The sequence below is a fragment of the Terrapene carolina genome, unplaced genomic scaffold, assembly GCF_002925995.2.
Source record: "Terrapene carolina triunguis isolate 2854851 unplaced genomic scaffold, T_m_triunguis-2.0 Scaffold402, whole genome shotgun sequence".
Taxonomy (NCBI): Eukaryota; Metazoa; Chordata; order Testudines; family Emydidae; genus Terrapene; species Terrapene triunguis.
This window is the reverse complement of record NW_020664753.1, coordinates 3,185,766-3,202,021: the sequence shown is the minus strand read 5'-3', so window position 1 is coordinate 3,202,021 and position 16,256 is coordinate 3,185,766. Positions and strand designations below refer to the sequence as shown.

At 43.7% G+C, this 16,256-nt stretch overlaps 1 protein-coding gene across 2 annotated transcripts in view; it reads right to left on the bottom strand.

Moving 5' to 3' along the window:
- Positions 1–16,256, bottom strand: part of LOC112118854 (cytochrome P450 2H1-like) — a 71,796-nt gene that overhangs the window by 10,088 nt on the left and 45,452 nt on the right. Inside the window, exons 1-7 of one of the 2 annotated variants that reach the window (XM_024217324.3) lie at positions 9,035–9,369; positions 7,587–7,749; positions 5,852–6,001; positions 4,274–4,434; positions 1,969–2,145; positions 1,450–1,591; positions 593–780 (exon numbers count right to left, since the gene is read on the bottom strand). In XM_024217324.3, coding sequence (XP_024073092.1) covers positions 593–780; positions 1,450–1,591; positions 1,969–2,145; positions 4,274–4,434; positions 5,852–6,001; positions 7,587–7,749; positions 9,035–9,214 — 1,161 coding nt within the window. In that variant the 5' untranslated portion in view covers positions 9,215–9,369. Of the gene's footprint in view, positions 1–592; positions 781–1,449; positions 1,592–1,968; positions 2,146–4,273; positions 4,435–5,851; positions 6,002–7,586; positions 7,750–9,034; positions 9,370–16,256 lie in introns of those variants that run through there. The other variant, XM_026658162.2, reaches the window with a different exon arrangement.

Sequence of the window (16,256 nt, the reverse complement as noted above, 5' to 3'; positions counted from 1 at the left end):
TCTATTTTTCAACATTTAATATACAAAAACCAAGACTTAACTGTATGAGCTTGACTCACTGTTAAAAATGCCTTAATCTTGAAGTGTAGTTTTTGTTTTGTTTCGTATTTGTACTGATTGACTTGCATTCAGTTCAGAACTAAGCAAAGATGAGGAGGACTCCAATACTTTTTGAACTTATTCAGTCATTGCTCATTCGCATTTGCTATGTTGTTTTGTTTTTGAACTAACTGTGCCAAGAAATTTCCCCAGAAACAAAATCCCTTTGGCGTCAAAATAGAAAAATTTTTGCACACACTAGTTTGATATCAAAATCTTAGCTGAGTACCATTGCTAAAGTTATTCCCTATTCCACATCTACGATCTGAAACCCTGTCCTGGAATGAAAGCCCAGCCTGCAGATTGCAAACTGCTGTTCTGCTTCATGCAGAGGCTTGAAAAGATTCAATAATAACTGGTACATTACTGATAAATCAGCAGAAACAGCCACTACTCGCAATCTAGTTGAAGCATTTCTATAGTGAATAACTCAACATTAAAAATAGAAAAAGGTAAAAGAACTCGACACTTCACAGACACATTGAGAACTGACCTTGGGAATAAGGTACTGTTTGAGATGAACATCTCTAGTCACGGCATGTGGCAAATTTAATGGGACAAGATTGATGTATCTCTGGATTTCATGTATCACAGCATCTGTGTAGGGCATCTGGCTTCGATCTGCCATGCAGGGGCTTCGGCTTCGGCCAATCACACGGTCAATCTCTTTGTGAACTTTCTCTGTCATCAGATTAATGAGGTTTAACAATAATGATAAAGAACAGGATTCACAGAGATTTGCCCACCATTCTGTCACACTGTCTGCAAATTGGGATTATAACAAAACTGGTCAGTTTGGTGTTACAGAAGCTACTGACCATGGCAGCTATGACAAAATGCAATACTATAATTCCAACACAGTGATTTTACTCATGCCCAGTTATGATACAAACTAGACATAATGGGATGTTACCACAAATGCATATAACCAACTGCTCAGCAAGAGATTGGTCCTAAAGCTTTCCCTACCAAAGTCAATCATGGTTGTGCAGATGGAGGAAGCTCATGAGGTGGGAATCGCCCTGCACCTGTCTGCTCTGTGCATAGTCTCTAGCACTGGCAGAGCTTTGATTTAGAACCTTACACAATCCTGACACCGACAAACTGACTAAATCTGAAGACACAATGACTTTGCCATTTCACGTGCCTGGAGCGTGAAGGTATCTGTTACTCAGTGCAGTCAGTGACAACAGAGGCTCCCGCGGCATTAATTCCTTCCCCCTGCTTGGGAGCCTCAACACTGATCTGGATTTGAGAGAGGAATTCAATCAGATCGGCCCATTCAGCCTTTGGACCCTTTGCTCAGACTATCAATACGGGGACAAGTAATGCCGGTTGTAATGGTGTTACCTTCTATTTCTGGGTATTTCAGAAGAATCAGGAGTCCAAATTTCATGGTGATGCTGGTTGTCCCCGTTCCAGCGACAAATAACTCTACTGTGCTTCGTACCAAACTTCCCACAGTAAAGTCTGACTGGCCATTCTTTCGCTCCTGCAAAAAGATTTGGTGAAGATCTTTGATTCTTGACAGTAAAACTGTAGGATATATTCAAATATTCAGATGTATATTCTTCTACCCAACAGATGACCCACCTCTGATCATTATAAAAATCCCACACAAATGGCCAGTTGCACTTGAGTTTTCTGCGGTGCATTGGACCTTTTCTGTGCAATAAGGTGATTTTTTTCTTTACATGAAGGAAGAGAGTAGAGTTTGACCATTATAATGTATGTTCCTTGGGCAGAGACCATGTGTCTCCTTCAGGTCTTCTCCAAAGCCATGTACTCTGTTATTGCTTAACAAATTAATCCTGATGATACATATAACCCACTCCACAGTAAAGAGGAAGAGCTACTTCCCTCACATACCTCTTCCATTTTGATGAGGAAAGCATCAATAAAGTCTCGAGGACAGTTGGGATCCAGAGACTCTTTGTGCATATTCACTCTCTCCAGAACAAATCTTCTGAACTCCAAAGCATTTTTAAATAGCCTGTGGTGAGGCCCAGGTAAGTAATCCATGAGAGTCGGAAAAAAATTGTACAGCTGTAAAGGATGAAAGAAAAACACAGCTGGATTTATCTGGACACAACAGATAATCATAGTGTTCACTCAAATGACTCACTACAGCAGTACAATACAATCCTTCTGTGGCACCTTCTTATCAAAATGGATTCAACAGAATGTTGCAAACTCTACTAAGTCAGACTACCCAACATACATAAATTCCTCACAAACATTGCAGTGACATTGTGGCACTCTGTACCCCTAAGCAACACCCTGGAACCTCATATTCACCACTCTCATATAATTATGATATGTTTCATGCAAAGCATACCCTGCAAGATATATGAAAAGTCATGATCTGCTGAAACACATTGTTCTGTCCAAATGTGTATATCATTAGTGTGGATCAAGTTATGAGATTTTGCTGTATGGTTGTTACTGAAATATACTGTAAATTTGCTAGTGGCGTACAAAGAAAGCAAACGACTCACAGGAGGGTACTTGAGGACAGAGTGTACTCAATGACCACTAATAAGCAGGGGATTTGTAATCAAGGGATTTACACTTCAAGCACAGTTGCGCACGCACCACACAATGGGGACTACCGGACCCTGTGACCCCATTGCATAAGACCACTCCAGTGGGATTCTCAACCAAGGGACTCCAGGAAGCTCTCCATGACATGCTGAAACAAGTGTCTTCTAGGCACAGGGACTAAGGATATAAAAGCGGGAACAGTGGCCACATATTTTGGCCTCTTTCCTCTCACAACTCAACATCTGGAAACAGATCTGGAGGACAAAGACTTTGAACTGGGGAGGTGGCCCTGGGCTGGAGGAGAATTCCAGCCTGTGTACTGAAGATCTGTAACCTGCTTAGACTATCTATCAGGGTGAGACCCTGCTTGATTCAACTCCTGTTTAGTTTCTAGAACGTAGATTGTGCGCTTATTTTTATATTTTTGGTAACCATCTCTATCCTTTATGCCTACCATTTATAATCGCTTAAAATCCATCTTTCTGTAGTTAATAAATCTGTTTTATATTTTACCTAAAACAGAGTGTTTTGGTTGAAGTGCTTGGGAAATCTGCTCAGAAACAAAAACTGGTGCATGTCCTCTGCACAGTGAAGGAGGGGCGGACTGGGTTATAAACATATATTGGTCAGGCTTCTGACCAGGGCAGGGAGAAAGGCTGGGCAGCTGGTGGGAATTGGCTGGACCCTTGCTATTGTTAGTTCATGAATGGCTGGGAGAAGCATTCATGTAACTCAGCTGGATGTGTCCCTGCCTGTGGATGGCTGTGTAAGTGCAGCACCTGCCAGAGGTTTGCAGCTTCTCACGGCATCACAGGTGAGAGGGAGCCCAGGTTGGAGGGACAGAGGTTCGGCAGTACCACAGTTCCAGGTTGCACCCCAGGGACCCCATCACAGACATTCAGTTATATCAGCTAAGACATGCTTCATTTCTTCCAACATAAAACCATCCCCACTATATACATCCTTTTCCTGAAAAAAAAAAACCACTCAAGTGCCCAACCTTAGCTCTGATCACAGATTTTCTTAAGCAGCAATAAACCATTGTAGACTTTAAAAGGAAAATGCACTTGAACTCCTGAGGTGACAGTTAAAGGGTTGAATTCTCTCTCGTGGTGTAACTCCATTTATTTTGACTGAGATATGCCAGCAGAGAGTTTAACCCTTCATTGTGCAATTGGTGAGGTTTTCAGGAAAGGGGTGTGTATGTGGTGGCTGGCTCTGGCTGTGAACTGGAACTGAAAGGAAGTTTGCTTTGGAGATGAGGAATGTGATCACATTCACCTATCACATTGCAAAACTGCTAGGGCATGTTTTGATGTTGCTGTTGAGATCAGTGTTTTTATTGGTGATTTCCTTGATTTTTACCAATTGTGTTTAAAGAGAATGTCCTCAAGCAAACTTAATTCTGAGCTAACGAAGTGTTTTGTGAGGGAATTTAAACAACTCATAGAAAGAGGCTGGAGGATCAGTTTGGTAGCAGCAGAAGCCTAACAAGGAGAAGGAGACCATTATGGGAATCTGAAATAACAATTGTTTAATGAAAATTAATAGTTAAAGAAAAAAATCTCTGTTCCCCCCCCCACCCCACCCCCAGTATAAAGGAGAAGAATGGAATAAACCCTGAACATACCGCTGTCCAGGGGGAGCGCTGGAGCTTTCCATTTTCCTCTAGGATATTTATTAAAGTCACAAATTTCTTATCTTCATAGTCAAACCGGTCCCCAAAGACGATGGAGCAGATGACATTGGAGACGGCGTGGGTGAGGAAGAGGGTGGGGTCAAAGGGCCGCCCTGGAGCAAAACAAAACTAAAAAGAGTCAGTTTTAATTCAGTGTCTTGACCCTCAGCATCAGAGTCACTGGCAGCACGGAGACATTGTGGATCTCCAACCACAGGGCAAGGTGGGGCTGACAGCAATATTCCCTGGGGAGGGTGGGTTAGGGCTGCCCCAATCGCTGGTAATTAGTAACAATGGTCAATGATGGGATATTAAAAGTTACTACAAAGAACTTTTTTCCGGAGGGTCTGGCTGGAGAATCTTGCCCGCATGCTCGGGGTTCAGCTGATCGCCATATTTGGGGTTGGGAAGGAATTTTCCTCCAGGGTAGATTGGCAGAGGCCCTGGAGGTTTTTCGCCTTCCTCCACAGCATGGGGCAGGGGTCACTTGCTGGAGGATTCTCTGCGACTTGAAGTCTTTAAATCATGATTTGGGGACTTCAACAGCTGAGTCAAGGGAGAGAATTATTCCAGGAGTGGGTGGGTCAGCTTTTGTGGCCCGCATCATGCGGGAGGTCAGACTAGATGATCATAGTGGTCCCTTCTGACCTTAAAGTCTATGAGTCAATCCCCCCTTATACCTCTCACACGCTAAATTAAACAGTTGCCACTTTTTTTTCTTGGCAATCAGTTTAACTCTGTCTGCTCTGCCACTTTTGAAGTGGCTGAGCCATTACAAACATTGAATCTATCTCCCCTTGTAAGTATTCTCACACTTCTTATCAAACTGTCTGTACTGGGCTATCTTGATTATCACTTCAAAAGATTTTTTCTCTTACTTAATTGGCCTCTCAGAGTTGGTAAGACAACTCCCACCTTTTCATGCTCTCTGTATGTGTATATATATCTCCTCAATATATGTTCCACTCTATGCATCCGAAGAAGTGGGCTGTAGCCCACGAAAGCTTATGCTCAAATAAATGTGTTAGTCTCTGAGGTGCCACAAGTACTCCTGTTCTTTTTATAAGAGAGAATGAGTGTCATTTATGAAACACTGTAAATGTACACAGTGATTTCAAACATTCCTCTGGAGCCCATCACTATAGAAGGGAGGTGCCAAATGTGTATCAGCGTCTAGCTGAGAAAAAAATGAGAAGAAGCAAACTGTAGGCCTGGGTGTCTTGTTAACCCAACACACTGGAACTAACCCGCTCTAATATGGCTCACTGTGTTAGTCTCTATACACTATAGACAAATAACTTCCATTTGCTCATTGATCACAGATCACAGGGGAGAAAATGTGAGAAAGAAACAGCCAGAAATGGTCATCTCTGGAACATTTCACACATCCTTTCCCATTACATTAACACAGGTTGTTATACGTGCAATTAATGGCTTGAGTTATAAGATGTTTGAACTAAACGTCATGAAAAATAGAAAGACAAGAGTCTTTGACTCCTCAGTTTCCAACGGACATGAAACAATCCCCACCGTGTGTGTTTCTGAGTCTTTCCACCAGAAAACGGGTTTCCTCCTTGATACGATCCTCAATGCTTTTCTTCCCCATCCCAAAATTTCTCAGATTAGTAAGGGCAAATCGACGGAGCTTCTTCCACCGCTCCCCGTTACTGAAAACAATACCTGGAAAAGGGAAGAGAACAGAAATGAAAGGAGGGAGGGCCAGATTCAGTGTGCCTATTTGACAAATACCCAAACATTGGTGAGTCAAAGGTTCAACTTCAACTTAACTGATATTGTGCCTGTTTTCTACTATGGAGATGACATTACAGCTACATTGTAATTACTGTTCTCAGCATTGCTGTCGCCATGTTGGACCCCGGACATGTTATAGACAGGGTAGATGAGGTAATATCTTTTATTGGATCAACTTGTGTTGGTGGACGGGACAAGCTTTCGAGCTGCACCGAGCTCTTCCTCAGGGTCTACAGCAGTTAAGCTAAAACCAAGGTGGGACAGACTGCAAAAGAGTTTCACACTTAACAGGGACACTGTTTTTATGGCCCACTGCAACAATTTATAAGACACCCTGCTGACTACTAACCCTCCATTATCCCACCACTACAAAGGTGTTAGTTGGCATTATAGGCCACTTCATTTTCAGTGGTTTCCCACAATGTGCCCAAATTACAAGCCTTTGAAAAAAATCACATTTCAAACAATAGAGTTTAGCAGCTAAAATCTCCAAAGGTTCTGTCTTCCCGAGACATGCATCAGGGCCTCACAGCACCTTGTGCCTGTCCACATGTGAGATGAAGACCTACTACTGCTATCAGTAACTTCATTAACTCAGATGTCTGTGCAGCTACACAGACATATCTGAAATGGGCCACTCTCTTACCACTTCAAAAGTTATTTTTCCTCTCTTGGTATCCTGCTGTCAATTGAATTGTCTCGTTAGACTGACCTCACAATTGGTAAGGCAACTCACATCTTTCATGTATTTATACCTGCTCCTGTATTTTCCACTCCATGCATCTGATGAAGTGGGTTCTAGCCCAAATAAATTTGTTAGTCTCTAAGGTGCCACAAGGACTCCTCGTTGTTTTTGCTGATACAGACTAACACAGCTACCACTCTGAAATCTTAATTCTAGCATTTCCTAACTTCTGAGTGCTTGACTTTACAACCTTAATAATGTTCCTTTCACATAGTTTTTTTCTGTGTAATCAAGTAACTACACTGAAGGTTGTTTTCACAGTGACTGTGACAGTAATATAACTATACTTCAAATAATGAATAAAGGAGATAAAGGACTTCCTGAAAAGGACATCTTGGCATTTCCATATTTATTACTCCCTCACTTTTTATTATGAAAGGATAAAAAAAATCCTTCTCCACTCATGGAATCTACCTAGTTAGTGAGGACAGGGGAGGAAGAGGATAGGAATTCGTGGTTTGTTCGGACCCTTTTTGCCAATCCAGCCCTCCTCTCCTGGCTATATTCTGTGCCTTGTAAAGTAGATTGGTCTGGCTGTAAAGTAGATTGGTCTACCTCTCATAAACCTGTAGTGAGATGCTAGGAACCATTCAGGTCAGTGAACCAGTGGTGCAATGGGGAATGAGCTCTTTCCTGCACCAAGACTATTTATCCAATTTTTACTACTGCATTATTGAAATTCCAGCTGTTTCCCCTTTTCACTTCTCAATTGTGTTCTTCCCATACAGAGAACATCAGCTCTATATGCTGAAGTTATTTGAAATGTACCTGGTTCCTGGGCCATTTTTTCAAATAATGGCATACTTCCTCTTCCACTGAACTCCTCCCCGAGACCGATCAGAGCTTCCTTCATAATCTCATATCCATACAGCACCACAACCCGTTCTGAGCCTAAGTATATTGTGAAAATCGAGCCGTACTTTTCACTGAGCTGTAAAAGTTTAGCACAAAGACCAATACATTTTAAACTTAGATCCACTTATTTAGGATAAGAATTCGAGAAGATCAAATTATAAACTGATGAATTGCTTTCATGCCACTGAGCTAATACTAGGCAAGTTTTACTACTGATCATCATCCAGAGTTGGCCATTTTGGCCCAGATTCTCCAAGGTATTTAGGAGCCCAACTCCATGGATTTCAATGAGTTATTACGTGTCTACGTATCTTGGAGGATCTGGGACTTCCTGACTTTTCAGTGCTTCATTTTGTTATCCTCATATTTTAAACATTTTTCCTTATAGATGTGTGTGTGAGTGCTCCCAAGATAATTCTGTCTGTGTTATACAATTATCTCATTATAAGAGAAGACTGCATTAATATGGGGCCTTTAATGTTGATCTTGAGTGCTATGTAAAAATGACACTTTTAACTCCACAGAAATGCTGCCTGCATTTATTCAGTCATGGCAGCTGATTTGACAATAGCAAGAGAGAGTTTCCCTTCATTTTACTTCTGTCAGCCCTGCAGACCCAAAGACAGATAGAAGTGATATTCTGTTTCCCCTTTTATATCACCAACAGAATTATTATCCAATTTCCAATTGATTACACCTGTAAAAAAATCAACAGACAAACACATCTGTATCTCAGGGCATGATGAGAAGAGAATGAAAGTGAACAGCTGTAACTGGGGGCAGAATTTTTCCTGTACAATCCTCATTATTTGTGATGATTTGCCAGAAGGAAAGAATCAAACCTGTCTCTCCAATCCCAGGTTGTGTTTGCAGAGCTTGCTAAAATGCCAGAACATGCAGCACTACAACGTCATTTCTTCAAAGCTGAGTTGCAGTTTCTGCCTTACTATCATTTTGTGATGTAGGCAAATATCATTAGAGCAATTTTACAGATGGGAAAATTAAGGAACAGAGGGGTTAAGTGACATGGCCAAGAGCACACCTGGAGTCTGTAGCAGAGGTAAGAACATACCCAAGGCACCCGACTGCCAGTTCCTTACGTAACCTACTAGACCACTTTCCGCACCCTGTGATAACTCGTACTCACTGCAGTGCAGCTGCGGGGGGCATTCTGGATTAGCTGTGAATAAGACCCCCTCTAATACAAGCAGTATATTATCACCAACCATTTACATCTTGCATCCAAAATTGATTGTTCTGTGAAATAAGAAGTCAGAAATTTGAGCTGATGTGAAATTGCCACCAGCTCTGCTTAATGTCCACCTACAACCCAGAAACTGATACCATGAAAACACCCTTACCTCATCTATATGTTGGGGTAAATTCTTTGTATTCAGCTGCAGAGTGTTCCCTATGATGGGAAAAGCAATAGGGCCAGGAGGCAGCTTCCCACTTCCAGACATCTTTCTCCATGCCGAAAGGAAAAGAAGGCAAGAGACACAAATCACCAGGAAAACAGTTGTTGCTCCAAGAGGTTCCATTGCAGAGTGCAGCAATTATTCTGGGTTCTAACAGGGATTTACTTTGTATTTCAGACTCCTCAGTTTTTATATTCTACACAGCAAAAGGGGGTGCAAGCAATTAGCCAATAGGAGCTCTCAGTTCCTCTGAGTTAACAAGATAAGCTCTGAACTAGCAATGGTGACTGGAGCGGTCACTCTAGGAATGAATTCCTTTGAACCTTTATTGGTGTATAATCTGTTTGTCCTTGTGTACTCACTGACAGAACAGGAAAATTAATCATAAACTGAATCCCTGTCAACTGCCCAAACTATCGTGAAATCATCCTCTCTCTGCACCCATCGGGTTAAATGTTTCTCATTGGCTTGGTGCCAGCTGGAACATTATACACATACAATGATGATTCCTTTTCATGTTGCTCTCCAGGATTTAGTATATAGATCGATGAGCAGCAGACACTTAAGAAAAACACCAACCTGAATTTTTGATTAAAATTCAAACCGAATCCTGAACCTTTTTGGAGATTTCACAAAGTCTGGTTAACCCAGGGGTAGGCAACCAATGGCACGCGTGCCAAAGGCGGCATGTGAGCTGATTTTCAGTGGCACTCACACTGCCTGGGTCCTGGCCACCAGTCCGAGGGGCTCTGCATTTTAATTTAATTTTAAATGAAGCTTCTTAAATATTTTAAAAACCTTATTTACTTTACATACAACAATAGTTTAGTTATATATTATAGACTTATAGAAAGAGACCTTCTAAAAACATTAAAATGTATTACTGGCACGCAAAACCTGAAATTAGAGTGAATAAATGAAGACTCGGCACACCACTTCTGAAAGGTTGCCGACCCCTGGGTTAACCTTTAAAAAATGTTGTGACCCTCCCCTCCCCCTTATTTTGAACCTGTACAATTCTTGGTTTCAATCTGAAACATTAAGACGCTGAGATGCAAGACTTGACGTGACCTGGAAGTCAATGGAAATATTCCCGTTTACTTCAGTGGGATTTGGATCAGGGTCCACGAGAAGTTATTGAAACAGGATGTGAAGGGACCAACTCCTCAGGTCAGAGTGGAGCTTAAAAGAAAACCAGTGGTTTCAAAGTTTTGAAATGCAGAGCTAACATTGAGTCATAGATTTTCAGGCAGAAGAATCTAGATCCTCTATTCTGACGTCCTGGGTATAACCAAAAACCAGATCTTCCAGAAAGGCACCACATCTCAATGTGAAGACCTCAAGAGATGGACAATTCACCACTTGGTAGTCTGTTCAGTGGTTAATCACCCTCAGTATTAAAAACATGCCTCGTTCTAATTTGAGTTTGTCTGGCTTCAGCTCCCTGTCACTGGGTCTTGTTCTGCCTTTCCCCTCTATAATAAACAGCCTTTTAGTAGCCGCTATTTTCTCCCCTTGAAGGTGTTTATTCCATATAATCAAGTCACCTCTCAGTCTTCATTTTGAGGAGCTAAACAGAATGAGCTTTTCAAGGAGCCCGCTATAAGGCATTTTCTTCAGCTGTTGAATCATTTTTGTGACTCTTTTCTCCAATTTTTCAACATCCTTTTAAAAATGTGGCTACCAGACAAGTACACAGTATCCCAATGCCTTACACAGAGGCAAAATCATACCCCTATTCCTATTCACTGCTCCCCTGTTTATACACTGGAGGACCACACAAGACCTTTATGCCACAGTGTCCCACTGGGAGCTTGTGTTGAGTGGTTTGGCCACTGTGACTCCTAAATCCTTTTAACGATAACTGCTTTCCAGGATACAGTCTCCCACTCTGTAGCTAATGTTTAATATCACCAAACAACCTTAACTCTGCCTCCATTTCTCTAAGACTTATATTTTCTTCACTGTAGCACTCTTTTGCCACATCCTAGCCACAGTCTGCTACATCTGGTCTACACTTAAAAATTAGATCGTCTTTATTACGTCGCTCAGGGCTATGAAAAATTTCTCTCTGAGCACCGTAGTAAGATAACCCTAACCTCCAGTGTAGATGCAGCTAAGCTGAGGGGAGAATTTTTCCATTAACCTAGCTACCACCTCTCGGACAGTTGGATTAACAACACTGATAGAAGCAACAAAGAGTCCTGTGGCACCTTATAGACTAACAGATGTATTGGAGCATAAGCTTTCATGGGTGAATACCCACTTCGTCAGACGCATGTAACACTGATAGAGCAACCCCCTCCATGAATGTAGGAAACATCTACACTGCAGCTCTAGAGTGCCATAGCTGCAGAGCCGTAGCACTTTTAGGGTAGACATAACTTAGGACAGTGATACTCAATTAGATCTACCCGTGGGCTGATTTGAGAATTTTATGACAAGAGATGGGCCATTTGCGCAGAAGACTCAGAAAATGAAAAAAAATAAAAAATTCAGCTGCCAATGCCAATGATTGCAACATGAGTATTAGTATTTCTATCTTTTAACAAAATTTATAAATCATAAATTATCACCTTTGCTTTGGTTTCCAAATGGAGCATGGGACACAGGAGAGAGCACTGCTCCCCCCCCGCCAGTCACCCCCCATCGCTCTCTCAATGCCAGGGGGCTGGGGGTAATTTTCTACACCACATAATCCATTGCTCCCGTACAAAGGGGCTGCTGTCCCCACCACTTGAGCCAGGATTGTGCCACTTTCAAATTGGATCAGGGTACGTGCCCAGCTGGAAGAGCATCCCACCCCTTGCGCAAGAGGGTTCAGGATTGGGCCCAGTTCTCATCTCCTCCCGGTGCGGGTTCCCCACGGGGGACAGGCCAGGCAGTGCCCACCCGCCAAGCATAGTTGCTGCTGGGGGTTGCGGCAGCTGGGATTGCAAGCACCATGGCAGCGTCAGTGGGTCAGCGGCCCCCTGCTGGAGTGCATAGCTGCCTCCCTGCCTGGCAGGGCCCTACTCCGACTGCTCTGTGTGCCTGCTCTGCCTCCTGCAGCACTAGGGCCACCTCCCGGAGCCTCCTGTGATGCTGCACTCTATATGTTTTTATGAAAATATGCTAATGAGTGTGAATATAATGTAACTGGAATATGCTTCATGCAAAAGGTCTCTTGTAAGGTGGTATTACAAAGCTTATAATCTACTGAGTGTGGTCACCCTATTTGTATAAATGTATCACTCTTGTATCTGAAACTAGTAATATGAACTATAACTCTGAGGTCCTATTGTAGTTATGCAAAGTGTGGACCATTAATGGTGATTTGAAATCTTGATGGCTCCCATCAACCAGGACAATTGACTGTGGATGGCTCTGTTTGCTTGCAGGCCTTCCTGGGAAGAATGAGGGCTTGGAGTCTTACAGTGACATGTGATCATGTCACCAGAACTGGAATCCAACTCTAACCTGGTGCTTTTCCATTTAGAAGGAGCGGTGGGAATGCAGAGAGGGGGGAAATGGATTCCCACCTTGTGCAAAAGATATATAAGGGGGTGGAACAGAACAAAGGGGGCTGCAATCATGAGAAATCCCCTAGCTACCACCTGAGCTGGAACAAGGACTGTACCGGGGGAAGGAGTGGGCCCAGACTGGAAGCTGTCCAGTCTGTGATAGAATGGTGAGATTTATCTGTATTCAGTTTTCTTACTGTATTAGGTTTAGACTTGTGTGTTTTGTTTTATTTTGTTTGGTAATTTACTTCATTCTCTCTGTTATTACTTGGAACCACTTAAATCCTACTTTTTGTATTTAATAAAATCACTTTTTACTTATTAATGAACCCAGAGTATGTGTTAATACCTGGGGGGGGGGGGCGCGGGCAAACAGCTGTGCATATGAACTGCCAAGCCCAGGCACAAATTAAGCACTGGCTGGCAGGCCCCACAGGAAGCCTTGGCTGGCCATCTATTGAGTATCACTGCCCTAGGAAACTGTAAATGAGGTTTATTTCAACGATCTTGGAGAGATCTAGTGCATGACCTAATCTGAGATATTGAATAGATATTCATACCCACATAAGGTTTTCAGAACAGGAGGTGAGATGCTGGGGACTGTATATGGGTGATCATGGCTTTTGAGGGCCCTTCTTATTGTTATTAATAATTTGTATCACAGTAGCCTGTAGAGGCCCCAAGTAAGACAGGGCACAGTTGCGCTAGGGGCTGTACATACTCACGAAGTGGGAGGCAGTCCCTGCCTCAAAGAGCTCACAGTCTAAACAGGCCAAACATAGAAAGAGTGGGAGAAAGGAGGTGTTCTTATCCCTATTTTAGAACTGGGGAGGTGGGCTGGTGCTCCCCCCGTCTCTGTCAGGCCCCCTCTGAGCTGCCCCCCTTTGTGCCCCCCACTAGTGCCACTGGCCAACTAGAGCCATAGGTGTGAGGACTGAGAGAAGGGCTTGCTCTCAGAAGCTCCCCAGCACTCCCTGCAGCTGAGGAGCAGCAGCCCAGCATGGGGAGAATTCAGCCTAGCACTGCCACAGGGCAAACAGTAGCTAAGGAAGGCAGAGTCCACCAGCAGGCTGGACCAGAAGCCCCAGTGGGGCATTCATTCCTCAGGGTGGGGAAACGACCATGTTTCCACTATCACTATCTTTTTGTGGTCTCCCTCAAGAAGGGCCCCTTCAATTCCCAGGTAATATGTAATGGGTGAAATTTATCCCTTCTGTCCCTGCTGGGTGTTTAGACTGTCCATCGTGGCAGCACCTGCCCCTCACCACTGCGTCTGAGATCCAAAGCAGGTGGACTGACTCCAGAGTGCAGTTTACAGATAGACTATGGGCTGTTGCTCAATGTTTGGGTAGCAGAGCAGTCAGATACAAGTCCTTTCATGTGCACTTTGTGAGGTAAGTGTGCCTGGTTCACATGCAGGGACCTTGTTACACTGACCCACGCCTTTGTTACTCAAGACCAGCCTAACGTAATCTGCCAAGTGAAGCAAGGCTGACACTCATCTCAATGGCATTTCTGTATGTGTCTGTCTGTCTCTAACATGATAGCTCTTGACCGGACCGCTACAGCCGAGAGATTCCAACGTTTCAGGGAATGTTCCAGGCCTCAATGAGCAGAAATCTACTGGTTTGGGTGAAAACTGGAAAAAAGGAAAGGGCTACACTGGGGACACACAAAGCCCTTGGGCATCTGGTTTGCAAAGCCAACAGCTTCAGCCACCTCTGTCACTGTTCACAGGGCAACGTACCAGTGGATGGCAGCCATTAGCACCTTCCAACCAGCACCCCTCATCTCAGCTCTGATGATCCTTCCAGTGCAGATTTCAGATGCTGACACCCTAAAAGAAAAGAAAGGAACAAAGAAGGAGAAAGGGAAAAAAAAGTAAGAATGGTGGAGGGAAGGGGAAGGGGAAGGCCTGGGTAGAAGGGGGCAGTAGGGGTGCACACAGAGACCCTGGTATGGGAGGCAGAATGGAGACAATGGTCTGGGGAAATGCAGGGGCACAAGAGAGCCCCAACCAAGGTTGGGAAGGGTAAAATGGGGTACACAGAATTCAAGGGGCTGGTTTTGGCCTATAAAGGCCTAGATGGTCTGAGCCCTGGTGACCAAGAGTCCTGCTTCCCTCCCTGGCCATTCACCTGCAGGCTCTCAGCCTGAAGTGCCCGTGATATAACTGGGATGGCAATGGTGACAAGGGCCTTCTCTGTGCAGCTTATACTGTCCCAAAGGAAGGGGCTTCCATCACTTCCGCCATCTGTAGAACTTGCTTTTCAGAATTGTTATGTGAGATTCAGCCAAAATGTCTAGGTTTTACTGGGGTGTATCTTTTCTCATGGCTCCTAGTTACACCCTGAAGTCTCAGGAGCTGCTCTGCCTCCTTGCTCTGTAAACCCCTCAGTTACTTGTCATGGCTTTCACAGCTGAGCTGTACTTATGTAGTGATTTTAATCTCTCCTCTTCTGTCAATGTCTACAGGCCTCTTCCTTGTTTAGTTTTTACCCCCTCTGAATTCCTGTCAGTTAGGTGATACCTTTCTGGCACCAAAATGCCTCTGCTGGTGGGCAATGACCTAATTGTGATCTCACAGAGCCTTCTTGAATTCCCCCTACTGCTTTGCTAACTTATAAGGTCTCTGTGCACACAGCCCAAAATTACATTGGCTTCATTTCTCTGCAGTTGAATTGCAAAATCTTATCCATTTTGCTACTCTCTCTCTCACACACACACACCAAGTCTTTTTTAGTGCAATTGCTTTACTAGTATTTCTCCTGCACAGACTACCTGCTCTGGACTCACTCCCCTGAACTGGTTAGCTTGTATAGGTGGCCTTGTCCTTTAATGGAGATAGGGAACCAAGGACAGATGGGGATGGGGATGGAGCTATTTTATGGGCCAGGGGCTAAATTCTGCTCTCATTTACACTCATGAAAATCCAGAATAACTCCACTAACTTTGGTGGGGTGATTCTAGACTTATAACATGCAATGAGAGCACACTATTGCCCTAGGCATCTAGTAGGTGCTGTGATAAACAGGGCTTTACAAAGTTTAACAGATTCTTGGTCAATTAGTGGCAGATCTCAGAACAATGCTTTAGGCACAAGATCATCCTTTTCCACAATCTCAACTGGCTTAATGGCTCAACATTTCTTGTAATAAAGTGACTGCCTGACGTGCACATAAAACAAGCATCTCATCTCACTTGGGACATCGCAATTGCCAATGAAGAGATTTCCATAGGGGCTACAACCTGACTCTCCCTGAGCTGCTCTGGTCTGCAGTGATGGACATTTCCTTCTTGAGGTCACATCAATCTCTGCAGGCCATGTCACTCCTATGAAGAGCTGCTGCAGTAAAATGGGCACCTCACGCTTCATCAGTGCTGATTCTCCCTTTGAAGACATGACAACAGGAACAGACCCTGTATCTTTAGGTCACTGACACTGCTGTGCTGGGAACTGCAGGGACACCTCAGCTACAGCACAGATTACGTCCCTCCTGGATGCGCAAGGTGCTAAAGAAGCACTCAAGGAAGACAAGGCCGTTGTGGAGAAGCTAAAGGAATTCTTTGCATTGTTCTTCACTGCAGAGGATGTGAGGCAGATTTCCGCACCTGAGCCATTCCTTTTAGGTGACAATTTTGAGGAACTGTCCCAGATTGAG